The sequence below is a fragment of the Acanthopagrus latus genome, chromosome 20 (assembly GCF_904848185.1).
Source record: "Acanthopagrus latus isolate v.2019 chromosome 20, fAcaLat1.1, whole genome shotgun sequence".
In the NCBI taxonomy this organism is placed as follows: domain Eukaryota; kingdom Metazoa; phylum Chordata; class Actinopteri; order Spariformes; family Sparidae; genus Acanthopagrus; species Acanthopagrus latus.
The window spans coordinates 22,632,138-22,648,771 of record NC_051058.1 but is presented as its reverse complement, the minus strand read 5'-3'; the positions used below and the strand labels follow the sequence as shown (position 1 = coordinate 22,648,771).

Below are 16,634 nucleotides of genomic sequence, written 5' to 3'. Positions count from 1 at the left end.
AATTTTAGTCACTTTTGGTGGATTGTAAGGCCGCTGGAAGAAGAACCAGTGATTAGTTTTTGGTGCAACATTTGGTCTACTTTCATTTTCCATCTCTTCATTTCTTTTTGTTAAAATGGGTCAAGCTCTTCTGAAAGTTCTCTTTTCTGATGTCACAAACTATTGATCTAGATATCTAGATATTTTTTTGGATGTTAAGATCTGGTGCCTCCTCATCTCTTCCAGGCGTGGCTGGTTTCCCTTCTCCTACACCCGAGTCATCTCTGAGGCCGATGGAAGCTCCATGAGGCAACTTCGAGTACACAAGTATGTTTTTGGGGGATTCTACTTTGAGCTAAAGATAAAAGCCACTTCACTGAACATCAACCGACTGAATGTTGGTTTCACCTGTGTGTTTCCAGCCTCCACGGGAAGAGCAGCAGCACAGGCAACCTTCTGGAGAGAGAAGACATGGCTCTCTCCACCCCTGACTACGGCATGCACCCCCGTATGGCGGCGCAGAGTGCTGCTACGCTGCATAGCAGACAACAGCGCCCCTACAGCGTGGCAGTGCCAGGCTTCTCACAGGTGGGGGGGCTTGAAAAATCACACACACACACACACAAAAACACACACACTGGCTTCTTCCCACACATGATTTCACAAGTGACACATGAGCTGAGCCGTCAAACAAAACCTGGCAAAGATCTGTGCTCGTCTGTCTCGGAAAGTTTGGACGTGGCTCCTCTCCACATGCTGCTGACCTGAGATACAGTGCAGGGTTAGCTTTGCTTTGACAGGCTGTCTCTTCCTTTACAAGTATTCAGAGTTCTCTTGAGCCAAAGCTCGCAGAGAGCGCTCTGCTACATTAGCTTACATAAACGCATAAATCAGTTCTCCTTTGCTTCACACGTTCGTGTTTATGGAAGGTCGAGTGTAAGATGTGGCCCAGCTCAGACTGGAGAAGTCTTCCTCTGCGCTCGGCTGCCTCTGTCTCTGAGGGAAGCTCTTCTGACAGGCGTCGGTTGATAACAGAGCGAGCGTTCGCCCAGCTGACTGAACGAAAGAGGAGGCAGCGGTGGTGACGAGGGAGGGGGTTACATCTTTCAAAAGGCAGAGTCAGAAGTAGTCTTATGCAACGCTGAACCCTTCTCCGTCGGCCCAGCTTCCCTCCTACGTCTCACCTGGAACATTAGATGTGGGCGATGCTTAATTGCTCAGCAGTCATGTAACAACTTAAACTGTTCTTCTTTCCACCTCAACACATTTACGAGTGGAAACATCCTGCTGACATTTAAGGGGGAGCTGGATGTTGTCGTCAGGCGTATGCGCACTTGAAAGCATCTTAAATGCTTAATGAGCTCTGATATGATGTTTAGGTCAGAAGACATCAAAACATTTGGTCAACAAAGACATAAACCTGGTCTGAAACAGATGAAATAGTTTGATAATGAGTATATTTCAATATATTGTGAGAATTTGTTTCACGTCAAATATCCAATAATGGTTGAGACTCAGTTGTTATTTTTGGATGAAGTTTTACTGTAATGCTTACTGAGCAGACCAGTGTAACATTCATATGATGTCTTTTCTACGTGAGGTTTGTAGCCACAGTTTGTCAGCTGGAGGAAATACCTTGTTGGGTCATTGCTCAGATCTGAGATCTTTGCTGCCACCTGCAGGCTCCAGTGGTCATTGCACCTTTAGAAATGATTAATTCAGCTGTTTCAGAATGAACTGCATGACCAGATCTCTCATCTGTTTGTATTTTTTTTTTTTGTCTTAACAGCAAGGAGTTGAAGAATATGAGCCCCGCTTCCCCACAAGGTAAGAACCACTTGTTGAAGTTAATGTTCATTTATTTTGTATTGATTCAGAAATCAGGTTCAGATAATTTAGTAAGCTTATCATTCATATATTTTGATTTTGATCACACTTTGGTGGAGCGTGATTGGAAGTATCAGTGATTATTTCCGCTGGGCGCTGAAGACGGAGAGTTGAGGGATTGGGATAATTTGTGGCACAAAGTCCAGACCCGCAAACACACAACCAGCAGGACACACCACACTCTTGTTTTGTGTTGTTTTCTTTGTGTTCCTTTGTGTTTTCACTTGTTTATAAGATAACATGATAATATCATAATACTGCATCCTGCTGGAAGACTGGCTTTCTGTCTGGTCGTCTATGTATGTTAAGGCACAGAACCATCAGAAGAAACTGATAACAGTTCGAGCATGTTGTTACTCATTTGTCTTCTGTTTAAAGCTTAAGTTGATTTAAGTTTTCTTTTTGTTAATTTTATAAAAACACTCACGCTTTGACCTCCCAGCTCCTCCACATGCACCATGCAGCTCCACTAGCACCTCCACCTGCTAACTGCACTCACCCACCCCCAATCCCTTTACAAGCTCACCCTGCTTCACACCCTCTCATTCACAGTTAACGTAGGAAGTTTAAGGGTTCAGACAAGTTTTCAGATTGTTGAGTTTGTGTCACGTGTCGGAGGGTGGACGTGGTTTCTGTCCTCCGTGTGTCCTGGTTGTGTTTGCTGCTGTTTCTCCTGAGCCAGCCCACCTGGAAGCCTCTTCCCTCTCTTTGTCCACAGTTCCACAGAGGGCAAATTGATTTCGACAGTGTGAGGACAGACAGACAAACAGGCACAGACTCAGCCAGACGATGCGATAGGACAGGCACCTCGCTGCCCCTCAACCAACCCCTTCCCTCCATCCTTCCCCCCCTTCTTCCCGCCTCCTTATCTCTCCCGCTTACGGCAATAAACTCTCCCTGAGCCGATCAATGCAAGGACAAGGCTTTGGTCTGTATCTTTACCCCTCTCTGATCTCCCTCAATCCCTCCCCTGTGCTGTCTAACTGGCCGGTTGCCACAGCGGGCCGCTGGTGACGCCTTGGTGCAGAGCCACGCCAAGTCAAACCAGAGCAAACTGGACTGTGCGCCATCCGAGTATTCAAAATCAATGTGATGGACATTTTCTCTGAGGAAAATGTATCTTTTGCTTGTCTTTCATGCATGTACATTTCTTTTATATATTGCTGGGGGACTATATCTCCCCACCAAAGGAACCGGATTTTCACAATTGTCAGTGCACTCCATCCCAATGACAATGTAAAGGAAATGTAAATCAGGGTGTGGAATTAATGATGTTGATCCCAAAGAGGATTTTCATAATGTAAAAAAAAAAGAAAAAAGAAAAAAAAAAGTACATTGCAATCAATACTTTTACTGGGTCTTTCAGTATTTAACAGTAATTTTACCTTTTCATGCTGTGAGGTTTTGTATTCCTCTGAGATGAGAGGCCATGTATCACGAGTAGTGAACAGCTGATGTAAATGTTTTAACTTATGGAACGGAGACGATGTGACGGGAATGTTTACTGTACATAAGTGTGCCATACAGAAGTGCTTGTCATACATTATCTATGATCATTAAAAAGCAAAACAAACAAACAAAAAAAAAAAAACACGCACCTTATGGAATTAATAGTCTATATTTCTGACTTTGTGTAAACAAACTTACTGTAATGTTTTCAGTATCAGCCTTCGGACACTGTGCTCAGACACACAGTCGCAGGTGCTCGGGGTCCTCTGACGATCTGTTGTGGTGTGTAAATACCGATGCCAAGGCTGAATGGGGTCAACTACCTCGTCCCTGAATGACATTTAAGGCTCTGAGTTTGGTTTTAGTGCTGAAACTATCCGCCGTCGTCTGTTTTAAAGTTATTTACGAAACAAAAATGAACAAACACCCGCCGGCTCTAAGCTTTCTTAAATGTGAGAATTCGCTGCTTTTTCTTGTTTTATACGGTTTTCATACAAATTCTTGAGAGGTTTAGTTTAGGAATGAACTTCTTGAAGAATGCTTGATTTTCACACATAATTTGGTGTAGGGCTGGGCAATATATCAATATTATCATTATTGTGATACGAGACTAGATATTGTCTTAGATTTTGGATATCGTTATATCATGATACGGTATAAGTGTCGTCTTTTCCTGATTTAAAAGCTGCATTACAGTAAAGTGATGTAATTTTCTGAACTAAGCGGACTGTTCGACTTGTTCTAGCACTTTAGCCTTTATCGCTTCAGTATCTATATCCACATTACTGGTGATTATTTATCAAAAATCTCATTGTGTTAAAACCTTGTGAGCATAAGAACAGTCGTCCCTACAAAAGTGTCTCAATATCAATAATGAGGTATTTGGTAAAGAAATATTATGATATTTGATTTTGGCGCCCAGTCCTAACATTTCTGAAGTGCTTCTGAGGAGGTTTCAGAATATTGAGGAGATTTATCGTGTATCACGATGCAGCTTGAACATATTTTTTTTTAAGTCCACATCGCCCAGCATCAGTCTATCGTTTCATCTACGCATCATCAATCAGATCAAATGTATTTTTTTATTTGAAATGAAACGATCCTGCCGTCATAGTTGTTTGTCTCCAAAACACAAATCATTGTTATTATGAACAGCTGGTAGAATGAACTTTACACTGATTTCTGTGGGCATAAAGGAACTTTGTGACTCTTATTCATGTACAATTGTATTTAAAGTAAAATCCACAGCAGATGTGGTGATGTTGCTTCAAAAGTCTGGAAATTGTTTGTGTCTGTACTTTGAAAGCTGCTTGAATTTTACTCTTAAAAAGCTCCAGAGCCTCGTTTGTATTGCAGATCGAAGGTGGTTTGGTTTAAAAAATCAGCTGGAAGACATCGCTCTGGCATTTGGGCATTTTTTACTTTTGACAGACTTAGAAAACATTTTTTAGAAAATAATAATCTGATTAGTTGCCAATAAATAATATGAGTAGTTGCAGCCCCAGATACATTTGTTCGTTCATGCATGAAAGAAAAGACAAACTGGTACAGCTGTTTGGCTCGGTGCACATCGTCTACTGACATCGCTTTCAACTCCCAACACTTTTAAATCTCTGTCTAAGTCGGGACATATTATAGTGCCTCCATACTGTGAATTAAGTGACTAATGTGAATAATATACTGTATTTCTATGGCAACTTAAGACTTAAAGTTATTCACCTATTAGAGATGCTGATGAATCCAGAGATTCAGATGAGGCATCAGCAGTGTTGTGATGATCAGATTTACGGCACAGCCTCTCTGCAGCCTTGAAGGGGAGAGGAGCTCATTTGATGTTGAAACCTCATTCAGCCTTCTTGTACTGTTGTCTTTGCAATTAAAGGCTTGATTTTAAAACCTCAGTAAGTAAAAAAAACAAAAAACAACAACAACAACAAAAACATCATGTTTTGAAGATAAAGAACTGTTTGTCTGATTCTCTCTGTGCTAAATAAAGATGCTGGTCTGCTCGTCTGTATGTCGGTCCAGTTAGTGCCTGTCTTTACTTACCTCCGTCCGTCCATCCACATCTGATGTCCACACACAGGTTCACCAGGAATCAGTCTGTCTCATATTGTTGGCTTCTAAATCCTGTTTTTATGAGGATTTTTATGAAAATCTCTTCGAAGTATGGTCTTTTACCAAAGTGAAAGAAAGAAACGTTAAACTGTGCACCTCTCTCGTACCTCCTGCTCTGCAAAACAGTCCATCCTTACCAAGTATCTAACATGGTCGAGTGTTTCAAGAGTCATAAAATATGTTTATTTTCTTCAAATGTAGTGAAAGAAGCGAGGCAGCTGTGTTCACTTGTTCCCAGCGCTTCTTATTCTGTGTTGCAGTATATTCATAAACTTGAGTATGGATGGAATTTTTTGCATTGTAGAAATGTTTCCCTCGCTGCGTTTGTCTGCCGTCTCTTTGCTGTCTTCTCCTCTGCTCTCCGTTTGTCTGTTGCCTAACACTCGTCTTCCCCCTCAGCTTTGCCAACCCCCCTTTCTCTCTCCATCTCTGTCTTGGTGAATTTTAGAGACAAAAGTCGAGTGCAAACGACTGGAAGCTGCCAGTGTTTCTTCTTTCTCCACTAAAATAAGCCCAAGGTATGACTGCCACTGCTGCAGAGAAAGCACACCAACCACCTGTGGCCCCGAATAACTCCCACATCAACTGATGTGCTTTTATTTTGAGGGATTTTGTCGCAAAAAGAACAAAAAACATGAAGTATTGTACAGAGAGTTTATGGACGTGCATGCTTTGAGGGCACCAACAAGTGTAATATTGATGACCTCAAATGTATGGTGACTTTCTACTCTAAGAAGTGTGAAATAAATGTATTCAGCTGGACCTTTTCTTGGCTGTTTCTATTCATTCATTTTTATCCTGAAGGCCTTTTACATCCAAAGAGATGTTTAGAAAGAATTCAGCCCCTAAATCTTTCTTTTTGTCCTCGAAGGCCAAATGTGTTTTACAACTGCTGCTTTTTAATTTTGTAAAGTAAACTATCTTTATTTTATATGTCATTGTAAACATGTAACAGAAAAAAAAACAAGCTAATTAAAGGAACAATTTATCCAAAAATAAAAAATGAGGTCATTATTTACTCGCCCCCATGCTGATGGAAAGTCAGGTGAAGTGTTGTAGTCCACAGAACATTTCTGGAGCGTTGCAGCGTCGCAGCTGATAAACTGAAGCAGATAAACAACTGAAGCAGATTTAAAATGGAAAAACAGCTGGAAAAAAACTAAAACATTAAATATATCATCCTATCCAAGAGTCTGGACATCTCAGATTTATTCAAAAAGGCTCATGCACACTTTTAGCTAAATTACATATTTTAAAAGCTCCAGAAATGTTTCATGGACTACAAAACTTCACCTGACTTTCCATCAGCAGGGCGGGTGAAGAGGAAAACGTCTGAATTTACATTTTTGGGTGATCTATTCCTTTAAGCTCTAAGCTTCTGCATATTTTATAAACTTCTCCAGAAAAGTTTCTTTGCTTATTCACCATCATCGTAACAGACGAATTAGTCGCTCATCTGTTGCTTTAACACATTAACCAGCGGCTCCTCTTTGCACATTTGGTGTCGCTTCTCATGACGACATTTCTGGAACCGACTGCATCACAACTGCACACCGGCCTTGTTGCATGTGAACTGTGTGTGTGAGTGTGTGTGTGAGTGTGTGTGTGTGTTCAGTGCACAGTAGTAGTTACACTGCATCCTACCCGCCCTGACCTGCCAATGCCATACACCCACTGGCCTGCTCCTCCTCCTGCTGCTAGCAAAGGTACCTTTTTCAACTCAACTGTGTGTTTGTGTCCGTGTGTCCTCATCACAACATATTCATTTGTCCGTCTGTTTGTTTTAGTTCGCTGTGCCGTGGTCTGTGTGCCTGCCCGTTTTATTTATTCTGTTTCCTGTATTGTGAAGTTAATATATGTGGGTCATGATTTACATGTAAACACTCAGCAACTGTGCGTTTTGTAGAGTCGTGATCTGTTTGGGTTTTTGTGAATGTATTTGTGCAGCACTTTAACATCGATCTGTAAACACCAGAGTAGTTTTAGTGCATCAGTAGAAGAAACACAGACAAGTGAGAGCATCACTGAGAGTGACTGGCTGCCTCAACAGGACTCAACACTTTGTTTTGTACCTTATGCATCATCAACAGTAATGAAACTTGTCTGTTTAAGTACTGGAACCACTGGTGGATAAAGTAGTCGGATCCTTTACATAAGCAATAGAGCTGTAAGAATACTTTTTTACAAGTACATTTTAACTCCTATTGAGAGGTAAAGTCTCTCCCCTTGAGGTTTATTACAGAAAAAAATATTAATATAGAAATTAAAATGTAATTAGATGTCACTAACCTGACTGTTGGCTGTGTATTTTTGTCTTGTATGTCATTAGTTTTATGACAAACCGCAACTTTCTCGAGCTGAAAATGATCTTTTAAATTCACAAACGTTACTATCAGCCATGTTTTTTCTGAAATAAGGTCCCATATTTGTCCACCAGAGGAGGCAGGACGAACTTTTAAGAAAGTATTCTCACACAGTTGTATTGCGACTTTTTACTGAAACAAACAATCTGATTACTTCATCCACAGCTGATTCCAGTGCTGCCTCAGACAGGAAACAGCTCCCAGTCGCCTCAGTCTCGGTCTCAGTTGTTTGTATTGTAAATCCTACACAGTGCTCCTTTTGATTTGATGTTTCAGTAGTAATAGGATATGCATACTGTATACTATAAAGCCAAGTGAGATACACATTTATAGTAATCATGCACAGCCCTGTGAGGCGTTAGGATACAGTGTGTGGCTTGAGGAGATTGTGAATGTTGACACTTGGGGACTGTGTCTTCCTTTCAGCACAGGGCCTGATTACGCCCGATTTTGAGTGACCAGAACCCATCGTAAGTGACTGACCTCGGGTCCTCGGCGTCTTCATGCAACCACTTCCTCCTTCACTTCTTCATTATCACTAAAACCGTCTGCATTGTCGTGTCGGCTTTGGGTGTCCTGGAGTTTTCGGGTTATTTGCATCGTTTGTTTTGTTTTTCTGTGATGTGACTTCATCGTCTGACTGTCGGGTGTTTTTTCCTACATTTCAGGAAATGTGCTGCATGTTTCAGCATCATGTCCAACTTTCCCTCCTTTTTTTTGTTTTGCATGACTCATCAGATTCATATTTAATTCATTCCATTTTTAACTGCACTGTTGCTGGGGGAGAAGATGTTTCATCCTTTTCTTTTTCTTTTTCTGCATGATTTGCATTACATTTCATTACTTCATGTTTTTACTATATTTTCTTTCCTCTTCTTACTTCCAGCATTTATCCACCCGACGAGCCGGCCGTGGAGGCCCCGCCCATTCCACCCCTTTCTGATGATGACGAGGACGGGGTGGAGGAAATCGAGGACGAGCAGCTTGATGAAGCTCACTATGACTCCTTGGAGAAGACCTCGAATCCCCCGGATGACTACTGAGCTCATCCCCAGTTTAAAGCAGCTGTAGGTGGATCACTGGGGCACAGTTCCACCCTCCCCCCGCTGCTGTAAAGCTCTGATTCCACCACAGTATTTCAATAGTTCGACTATATAATGAGAATTAAATATTAACAGCAAAGTAACTCCACCACAACAGTTCACATTTACTGTAATCTCTGTATTAGTTGAGAGAGAATTTAATGTAAATAAAAGCTAGAACTGATTCATTTTTGATCTTCTAGCACAAGAAAGCACATTGAAAGCCTGGAGAGTTTAAAAAGTCCGGCTCTTTGTCTTGATTGTTTTCCACTGAGTTGTATTCTGCAATATGATGATGCACAGCAGTGAAGTTATTTCACTCATCACTGTCCAAACCTACGAGGAGCACATGCTGTGAGATAAGAATAAGAGTAGCTGTTGGCCTGCGTGGTTCACTTCTTTGTTCATTTCTAAAGCCTGAACTGTCTCTTACATCATATCACGACCCAAAGACTGAAGACTGGCTCCTCGTGGAGACTCGCAGCTGGTGTGAGAAGTCGTCTGATGACGTCGCCGAGCTTTTGAAACACAGCTTCCTCCCCCGCCATGTCAACAAAAGGGCTTTGATGTTAGTAAGCTATACATCTTGTCAGGTGTCTCACCTTGTAGCCTCACCTGTTAATACTGCCTTCTCCCAGGGCGAGCAGAGCAACCTGTGTTGGTGCTGGTGTCAAACACTGACACACACACACACACACACACACACAGAAAGAAAACCGTCGTTTGTTGTTTGTCTGAACTGAGAAATGGAGAATCTAAACAGCGACATGTCAGATGTTTCAGCAGATGATGGAGAGAAAGTAAAAGTGCTGAAACACACGAGAGAAGAATAGACTAGCCAGAAAAATCAGCAGTATCTGTGTGATAAATCCGTGCTGAGTGATTGCATCCAAACTGATAAGCACACGACTCATAGTACTGTATCTTCAACTAATTGTATACTCACAGGAAATCTTATATTCTGTAATATTAAGCTGCACTGCAGGTGTACCTACAATAATGATGTACTGCACTGGGTTTCAGATTTCATTGATCTGATGTTTGATTAATATTCTCTACAAGCAGTTTGTAAGATCTTCTTAAAGCAACGTTTTCAACAGACAAATATTCAGTAATACAATCAACAAGAGAAAACTTTTTTTGATTGCATTTTTTTTTTCTTTCATGTTTAAGATAACTACTGGAGAAACAAGCAGTCAGGAGCACACTGATACAGGTCATCATCAGTCTGAGCTGATATTGGCCTTTTGTTTGTGTCACAAAATCTGTTTTCTCAGTCTGATTTAAATTGTTCCTCTGTCTTGTGTGTGTGTGACTTGAGAACTGGTGCAGGTAAAGTTTTGCCAGGAATTTATTTTAATTTTTTTCTCGAATCTGTAAAAAGGAGGAAAAACCAAGTCAACAAAGTAATGTCTTCAAAGAGAAAAGGAGTTTTTATAAGGTTTTTCTTTTTCCTCCATGTGTGAACCAAGTTTTTATTTTTATTATTTTCCTTCAGGAAAAACTAATCAATTTTTTTTTTCCTGTGTAAAATAAAATGTTTAATTCTTCAGGAAAAATGACACGAATGCACACAAATGTTTTTTTCTTCAAGAATTTAGTTAATTCTGTCAAAACAAGTGGATGGATTTTTTTTCTACAAGATATTTTTTTTATATGTTAAATGTTAGAAATAGTTCTATGTTAGAAAACAGAAAAAAAATGAGGAGACAAGTTTTTTCTTTTAGGTGTAAAACAGAGTGAAAAAAAATGTGTTCAGCCAAAACAAATAATTTCTTGGTCGTAAAACTAAGTGGAAAAAATGGTATTGGAGAAAAAAGTGTTTCATGGGTGAAATGAAGAGGACAAGAAATGTTTTCACAGATGGAAAAAGAAAACTTTTCAAAGATTGTCCTGCAAAACATTTTCTGCACCGGTTCTCAAGTTACAAACACAGGAGAGAGAAATCTGTTTAAATCACACTTCAAAAAAGTTTAACAAGCAAAAAACAATTCTGCAGGGTTTCTGTGTTCAAATATTAAAACACCAAACATTTTCTTCTGGTGACTCGGTGTTTTTCACGCCTCTGCTGGTATCTCTTCATGCAGATAGTTTGAGTTTTTCAGACTCTTACGCCTCTCAGATCTCTGTGATTTGTGGCGCTCACAGCATCGTGTCTTTCCATAAACAGCGTCCTGGTTACTTTTTACATTCTTCCATTACACTTTTTTTTTTTTATTAGATGTTTAAATGCTATGAGCACCACAAATGCAATACACTTCTAAGGGCCCTGTTTCAACCGCAAAATGACTGAGGAAAACCTGTTTTCATTTTAAAACCTTGACAACGTCTGGATGGTTGGATACCAGCAGAGATAAATCTGGACACTATTATTTTAGTATATATATATTTAACGTGAACTCACTCTTTAACTTTGCCTGATGCATGTGAGGTTATGTATGTATTTACTAATGATTTCCATATTTAATTTAGTGGAAATAACCTTGAGGTGAATTCTCCTCTACAATTCCTAAAATTAAGACTGAGTTCACTGTTCGAGAGATTTTAAAGCCAAAATAAGAGAGATTAGATTTTAAAAGTGATTTTAACATTTGAAATAAAGACTTGAGTGTAATAATGAAACATGCTTGACATGTTAGCTGTCATTTCCTTGGCAGACGAGACAGCACATAGTTTAAATGAAATGTGCCTTAGTTTACAATGTTTGAAATGTGAAAGGGAATTCACCTCACTGTCATCCGTTTCAGTTGGTACTCACATCCAAGTGCAGGAGGTTTTAAAGAGCAGCTGCACTTTGTTCATGTTCAGGAGGTGGGAGGTGAATTTCTGTGCTGGGCTCTGTGGGTAAAATGGTTTTTAGTCTGTTAACTCACAGCTGGGTGTTGGCCAACTGCAGTATTGCATTGCAGAACTGCACACTGAAGCGCTGAACTGTAGAGGCACCACAGACATGTGCAGTAGTGACCACTAGATGGCAGTGCACACAGAGTTCTCAGCCTGGAGGTAGTTAATGTTTAAATATCACATATCAGCAGCTGAAATCTAAAAACTGGTATTCAGACTGATGAAACCTGTATCAGTGTAACTCCAAGTGATACATGAAGACTAATACAGTACAAATATGATGACTGGCAGTCAAAATCTGTATCGTCATGTGATTTGATGGCAGATTATTTAATTTTGAGAATAAAGAATCAAGTATTTACTCATATTGTGTTGTGTGTCTCATATGTACTGTTTCAGACTGCATGAGGTTTTTATCTTTCAAGTTGTGTCAGATCGAAGTCGATGTATTGACGTATTGAAGAGGCATGACGGGAATGATCCAAAGTGTCGGAGAGGCGAAAGAAACATTTACTCACTGCACTTCATATCAAAATAATATGTGGTTCCATATTTTAATTTCAGTATTGTAATGTCGATACGACACCGCTGGATCTAAAAAACACACCAAAATCCTTTTCCCTCACTTCTCCATGTGTAAATGATACAAGAGACACACCTATTGTAAACACAAAGAAACAGTCAAAAGATAACTTAAGATGTGTAAAACAGACTTTATTTATATTTGATAGAAGGTACAGAAAGTAATGATGTGACCAGGTCAGTGTGGGAGCACATGTTACTGACAGTATCCCAAACCAAAGATGCTGTAATGTTCCTCCTCTCCGCCGCCATCTTGGGGTAAAAACATGACCAACCGTTGCCTCCTGGGCCACAACACAACATCTCTTTGGCAACAATAAACAGAAGAGACACATTTTTCTAACCTTCTCTCCCCTCACAGGTACAGTACATCAATACTCTTAAAAGTATTTTTGTCGAGATACAAAAATATTACGGACAGCTGTCTAGATGGTTCTATGCTAAACTCTTAGAGAATATTAAAGCCTCGGAAGGCAAACAAACACTTAGAAGACACGACATGTTGATCATTGGGTGCTTTGAAAGGTGCCATCCTGCTTCTCTGAGGCTCCGGAGCCGACAGCCGACCACACCTTCCGTTTCACTTCCTCACATTTACACACACACAGAAAGCAAAGCTGCAACATTTCATGATCATGACGTTAGCCCTCTATCGTCTTTCAACCAGCTGATCACACAAATACGACTCAACACTGAACTGATCCATCCCGCCGCCTGAAAGCAACGTGGCTCAATACATTTTGTTTTTTAACAGTTTTTATACATCATGTAAAGAATCCAAATTATGAATTAGAACAAACTTTTTTTTTTTCCTGCAAATCTGAAAAGGTTCAACAGCTTCTAAAACCAGATTTGTCGTACAAAACTGCTCCAAACAAGCTTATTTTAGATGACAATACAGCAAGTGACAGTAAAGTCCGGCAGCTTTTCTCGTTTCTCTTACAAACAACATGGTAGATAACATGGTAGAAATGGGCAGAAGCTTATAAATACTGCATGTATAATGTGCTGATTTACAAACGCATGAGCAAAATGTTTGCTGTCAAAACATTATTGAACAGCCTTTTTAATACTTTGTGCATGTATTCATTTGTATTGATTGGCCTGTAGGGTTGGGCAACATGACGACGCATACTGGCAATTAAAAACAAATCATTCTACTCAGGTATTTTGCCTTTTTACTATCTGGTTCTACTTGGAGATTGTGAATATTGTTGCAAATGACTGAGAATTACTCCTCGCATCAATGTGATGAAGAACGTCGATTTATCAGGTGTTAAACTTCAAGTAGATACTTTATGTATTTACTGAAATGGTACCATATCGAGATATATACCGTTATTGCAACGTAGTATTACAATGTAAAGTAAGATTTCATTCTTATTGCCAACCCTTAATGGAACATGTCATTATCAGAGAAGTGACGTCTTTACGAAGCAAACCATTTATTTTGGATCGCCATAATAGATGTTGGCAATGTACATTTCTGCAAACCTCCATGTTGCATCCTACAGTTTCAGTTTTATGTTGTGACAGTGCTGTGCTCATTGTCTGGTTGGGTCTGAGCATAATAAAACACTTGCTAAGGGTTGGAAAACATCATGGTTTGGCTCTAAAATACTTGTTTTTGTCACCACGAACAGCTGGAAAATGTCCCAGCATCTCGTTAAAAACATCCAGTGGTTTCACACCTTCAAATGTTGAAGCGATGTCCTTTTGCTCTCCATAATTTGCCTAGCAGATAAATGTGATAGCATATTGTCGATTCTAAATATTGTACCTATGACACAAATAAATTTGGATGTATCTGTGGTTTGCAGGAAAGTAGAATGCCAACATGTTGTTTAGCTGACTGGGTGAAACCATGAAAATGGATTTCTGTACTCCAAAAAAAGAAAGCAAGCCACTGTCCCATTTCATCTCAATGCAATGAATCCTTATACTGTCTTCCAGTTACTTGGAACCATGCATTGCTATAAAAAACTTTCAAACCTTAAATAAAGACTTCAGCCTGAAATGACTTCCTTCACTTCTTGTCACCATAGTGAAAAGGTTGTGCCAGATGTTTACAGCAAAGAGTGGTTGGTTTTGATCTGATGGTGGTGCTGGTACTCAATTTGGTAGAGAGAATGAGCCACATATTTGTGAAAAACAGTACAGTAGTGGTCCGATACAAAAGAAAGAAAGAAAGAAAGAAAATAGGGTCAAAAAATATCAGGCTGTCCAGGTTCAATCAGCTGTTTCCCTCCTGTGACCAGATGTGACCCATTATAATAATAATTCCCTTTGCTTCCTTCGTTTATGCTAGTGTGTCCTTCGTCTCCGAACAAACCCAAATATTAACAATATATTACTTGTGATACCTCAAGGATTCTGGTTGATATTCATTAAGACAAGTAAAGCAGTTTCCTTAAAAGTACAAAGTCTGTGGAGCTGTACAGTCTTGTTCAAGGTGCTGAAGCCAAGAAGTTGTCTTTCACTCCGCGACAGTTTCTGTTTGTTATAAGTCCAGTTGGTTCCACGCTGTCATGAGTGCTACCCATCATAAATTAAGAAGTGAAAGTGGTGGCAAATGTGATGCTTTCCAAAGGTCTGTCCTTCCATTTCGTCTCTTTGATCCAAAAAATATGAAGAATTCAACATACCCCTGCTTTCATATATTCTTTACATCATACATACAGTATATATTAATATTCTGTAAATTTTATATATTAACCATACTCTTTTCAGTATTCTAAACAGCTTAAGTCGGTCCTCCGTTGTGGTAAGACGGACCTTTCAAAAGTGTCCACAGGCGATAAGAGGCACTGTCTTGTGTTTCTAAAACCTGACTTTAAAAAAGAAATCAGAAGTCATGCTAGCAGGCCGAGTCATTGTCACAGAGAGGCCGTAAGTATCCACAGCTCGTTACTCTTTGTCCCCATCCTCGCTGCTTCCTGCAGAAGAAAGAATAAAGCAGACGGGATTAATGACTAAAGTGTTCTTAAGAGGCAATCACGCATCTCAATAACCCAAAATGTTTCGCAGATTTCAATTTCATTTGGCAAGAAACTTTATTATCTCATTAGGGTCTTGTGTTTTACTGTAATCCAGTCTGTGGCCAATATTGACATCTGTTTTCTAAACTGGAATTAAGTCTAATTCAAGAAAATGTACCCCGCTAGCCACATCCATACATGAGTTGGAATTAGTCTAAATTTAGGTCAGACTTACTAGAAGAATCAAGGTTTGAATTAAATCCCAGAAGAACAGAATATTATTTGTTGTATTCAGTATTTGAGATCTGAGCTTTGCGATGAAAAGTGGGATGTCTTCACCTTGTTGCTATGTGTCCCAGTTTTAGCAGCTTTGACCTTTCAGTTAAGTTTCTTTGCAATTTCGATCTATAAACTATTTTCACATCTGAACATTTGATACGTATTTCAATCCCCAAAAATAGATATCATTATGTGTTTGAAAAAGAAATAAAAATTATTAAAAGTCTGTTCTGAGGGGGGACAAGTTATTATTCAGAGACGCACCTCCTACTGAGTCCATATCAGAGTCCGAGATGTGGGTGATGGAGAAACGGGACACGTTGGAGGGGGAGACGGTGAAGCGGGAGAACTGTACGGCTGGTTTGGGCTCTGGAGGTTTGGGGGTGGATCGAGGTGGAGGCGAGTCAGATGTTGCAGACGCTGTTGGTAGAGGGAGCAGCGGGAAATCGTCCTCCCACTCGTACCCTGCACCTGAGGGCAGACGGTAACAAGATATATTTAAGTAGTGACACATACTAACTGAATACGTTTTCTTGGTGCTGAAACAAGAAGACTAACTTTGTTTCCGGGTACTTACTCTCCTCTGAGATGTTTCCATCTGAAGAGTCATCCGAGGCATTAACCTTTTCCTGGGATTTGCTCCGTGAACTCTGACCCTCTGTTCCTAACGGGAAGCCGTGCTCAACCAGCTCCTTAGTTGGGCTTTCCTAATGGAATTGAAGTTCAGGAGAAGACAATTAGAAAGTACTTGTTAGAAAGAATTAACATTCGATCTGGGCAGGTGAGTCAGCTTGAGCTTTAAAGCTGCAATCAGGCGGCAGCTAAACATCTGAACATGTTTTCCACCTGATGAATGTGAGCCCAATATTCACCTTCCTTCCAGCTGTTAGTCTTCACTGACTTAACTTAAAGGATATTTAGCTTTTTAGCTGCTACGTGCATAAATATGTTGACTATCTACTCTGGTGTCTCCTGGTACTGCACTAAAACACATTTTACTTTGTTACACCCTCATATTTTTTTTTCATAGGGGCTCTTAGAATCACCAAAAAGTGAATGTGCCTTGTTGTAGT

At 40.0% G+C, this 16,634-nt stretch overlaps 2 protein-coding genes across 15 annotated transcripts in view; one reads left to right on the top strand and one right to left on the bottom strand.

Moving 5' to 3' along the window:
* Positions 1-12,089, top strand: part of LOC119009671 (brain-specific angiogenesis inhibitor 1-associated protein 2-like) — a 75,093-nt gene extending 63,004 nt beyond the window's left edge. For 5 of the 8 annotated variants that reach the window (XM_037081148.1, XM_037081151.1, XM_037081149.1 and 2 more), the window contains 4 exons: positions 226-306; positions 402-567; positions 1,769-1,806; positions 8,683-12,089. In XM_037081148.1, the coding sequence (XP_036937043.1) occupies positions 226-306; positions 402-567; positions 1,769-1,806; positions 8,683-8,839 (442 nt within the window). In that variant the 3' untranslated portion in view covers positions 8,840-12,089. Of the gene's footprint in view, positions 1-225; positions 307-401; positions 568-1,768; positions 1,807-2,584; positions 6,196-8,222; positions 8,267-8,682 lie in introns of those variants that run through there. The other 3 variants (XM_037081153.1, XM_037081150.1, XM_037081152.1) reach the window with 3 other exon arrangements.
* Positions 12,090-12,415: 326 nt separating this feature from the next.
* The window catches only part of aatkb (apoptosis-associated tyrosine kinase b), a 48,696-nt gene continuing 44,477 nt past the window's right edge, over positions 12,416-16,634 (bottom strand). For all 7 annotated transcript variants that reach the window (XM_037081741.1, XM_037081742.1, XM_037081744.1 and 4 more), the window contains 3 exons: positions 16,139-16,268; positions 15,826-16,032; positions 12,416-15,240 (listed from right to left, as the gene is read on the bottom strand). In XM_037081741.1, coding sequence (XP_036937636.1) covers positions 15,212-15,240; positions 15,826-16,032; positions 16,139-16,268 — 366 coding nt within the window. In that variant the 3' untranslated portion in view covers positions 12,416-15,211. The remainder of the gene's footprint in view (positions 15,241-15,825; positions 16,033-16,138; positions 16,269-16,634) is intronic.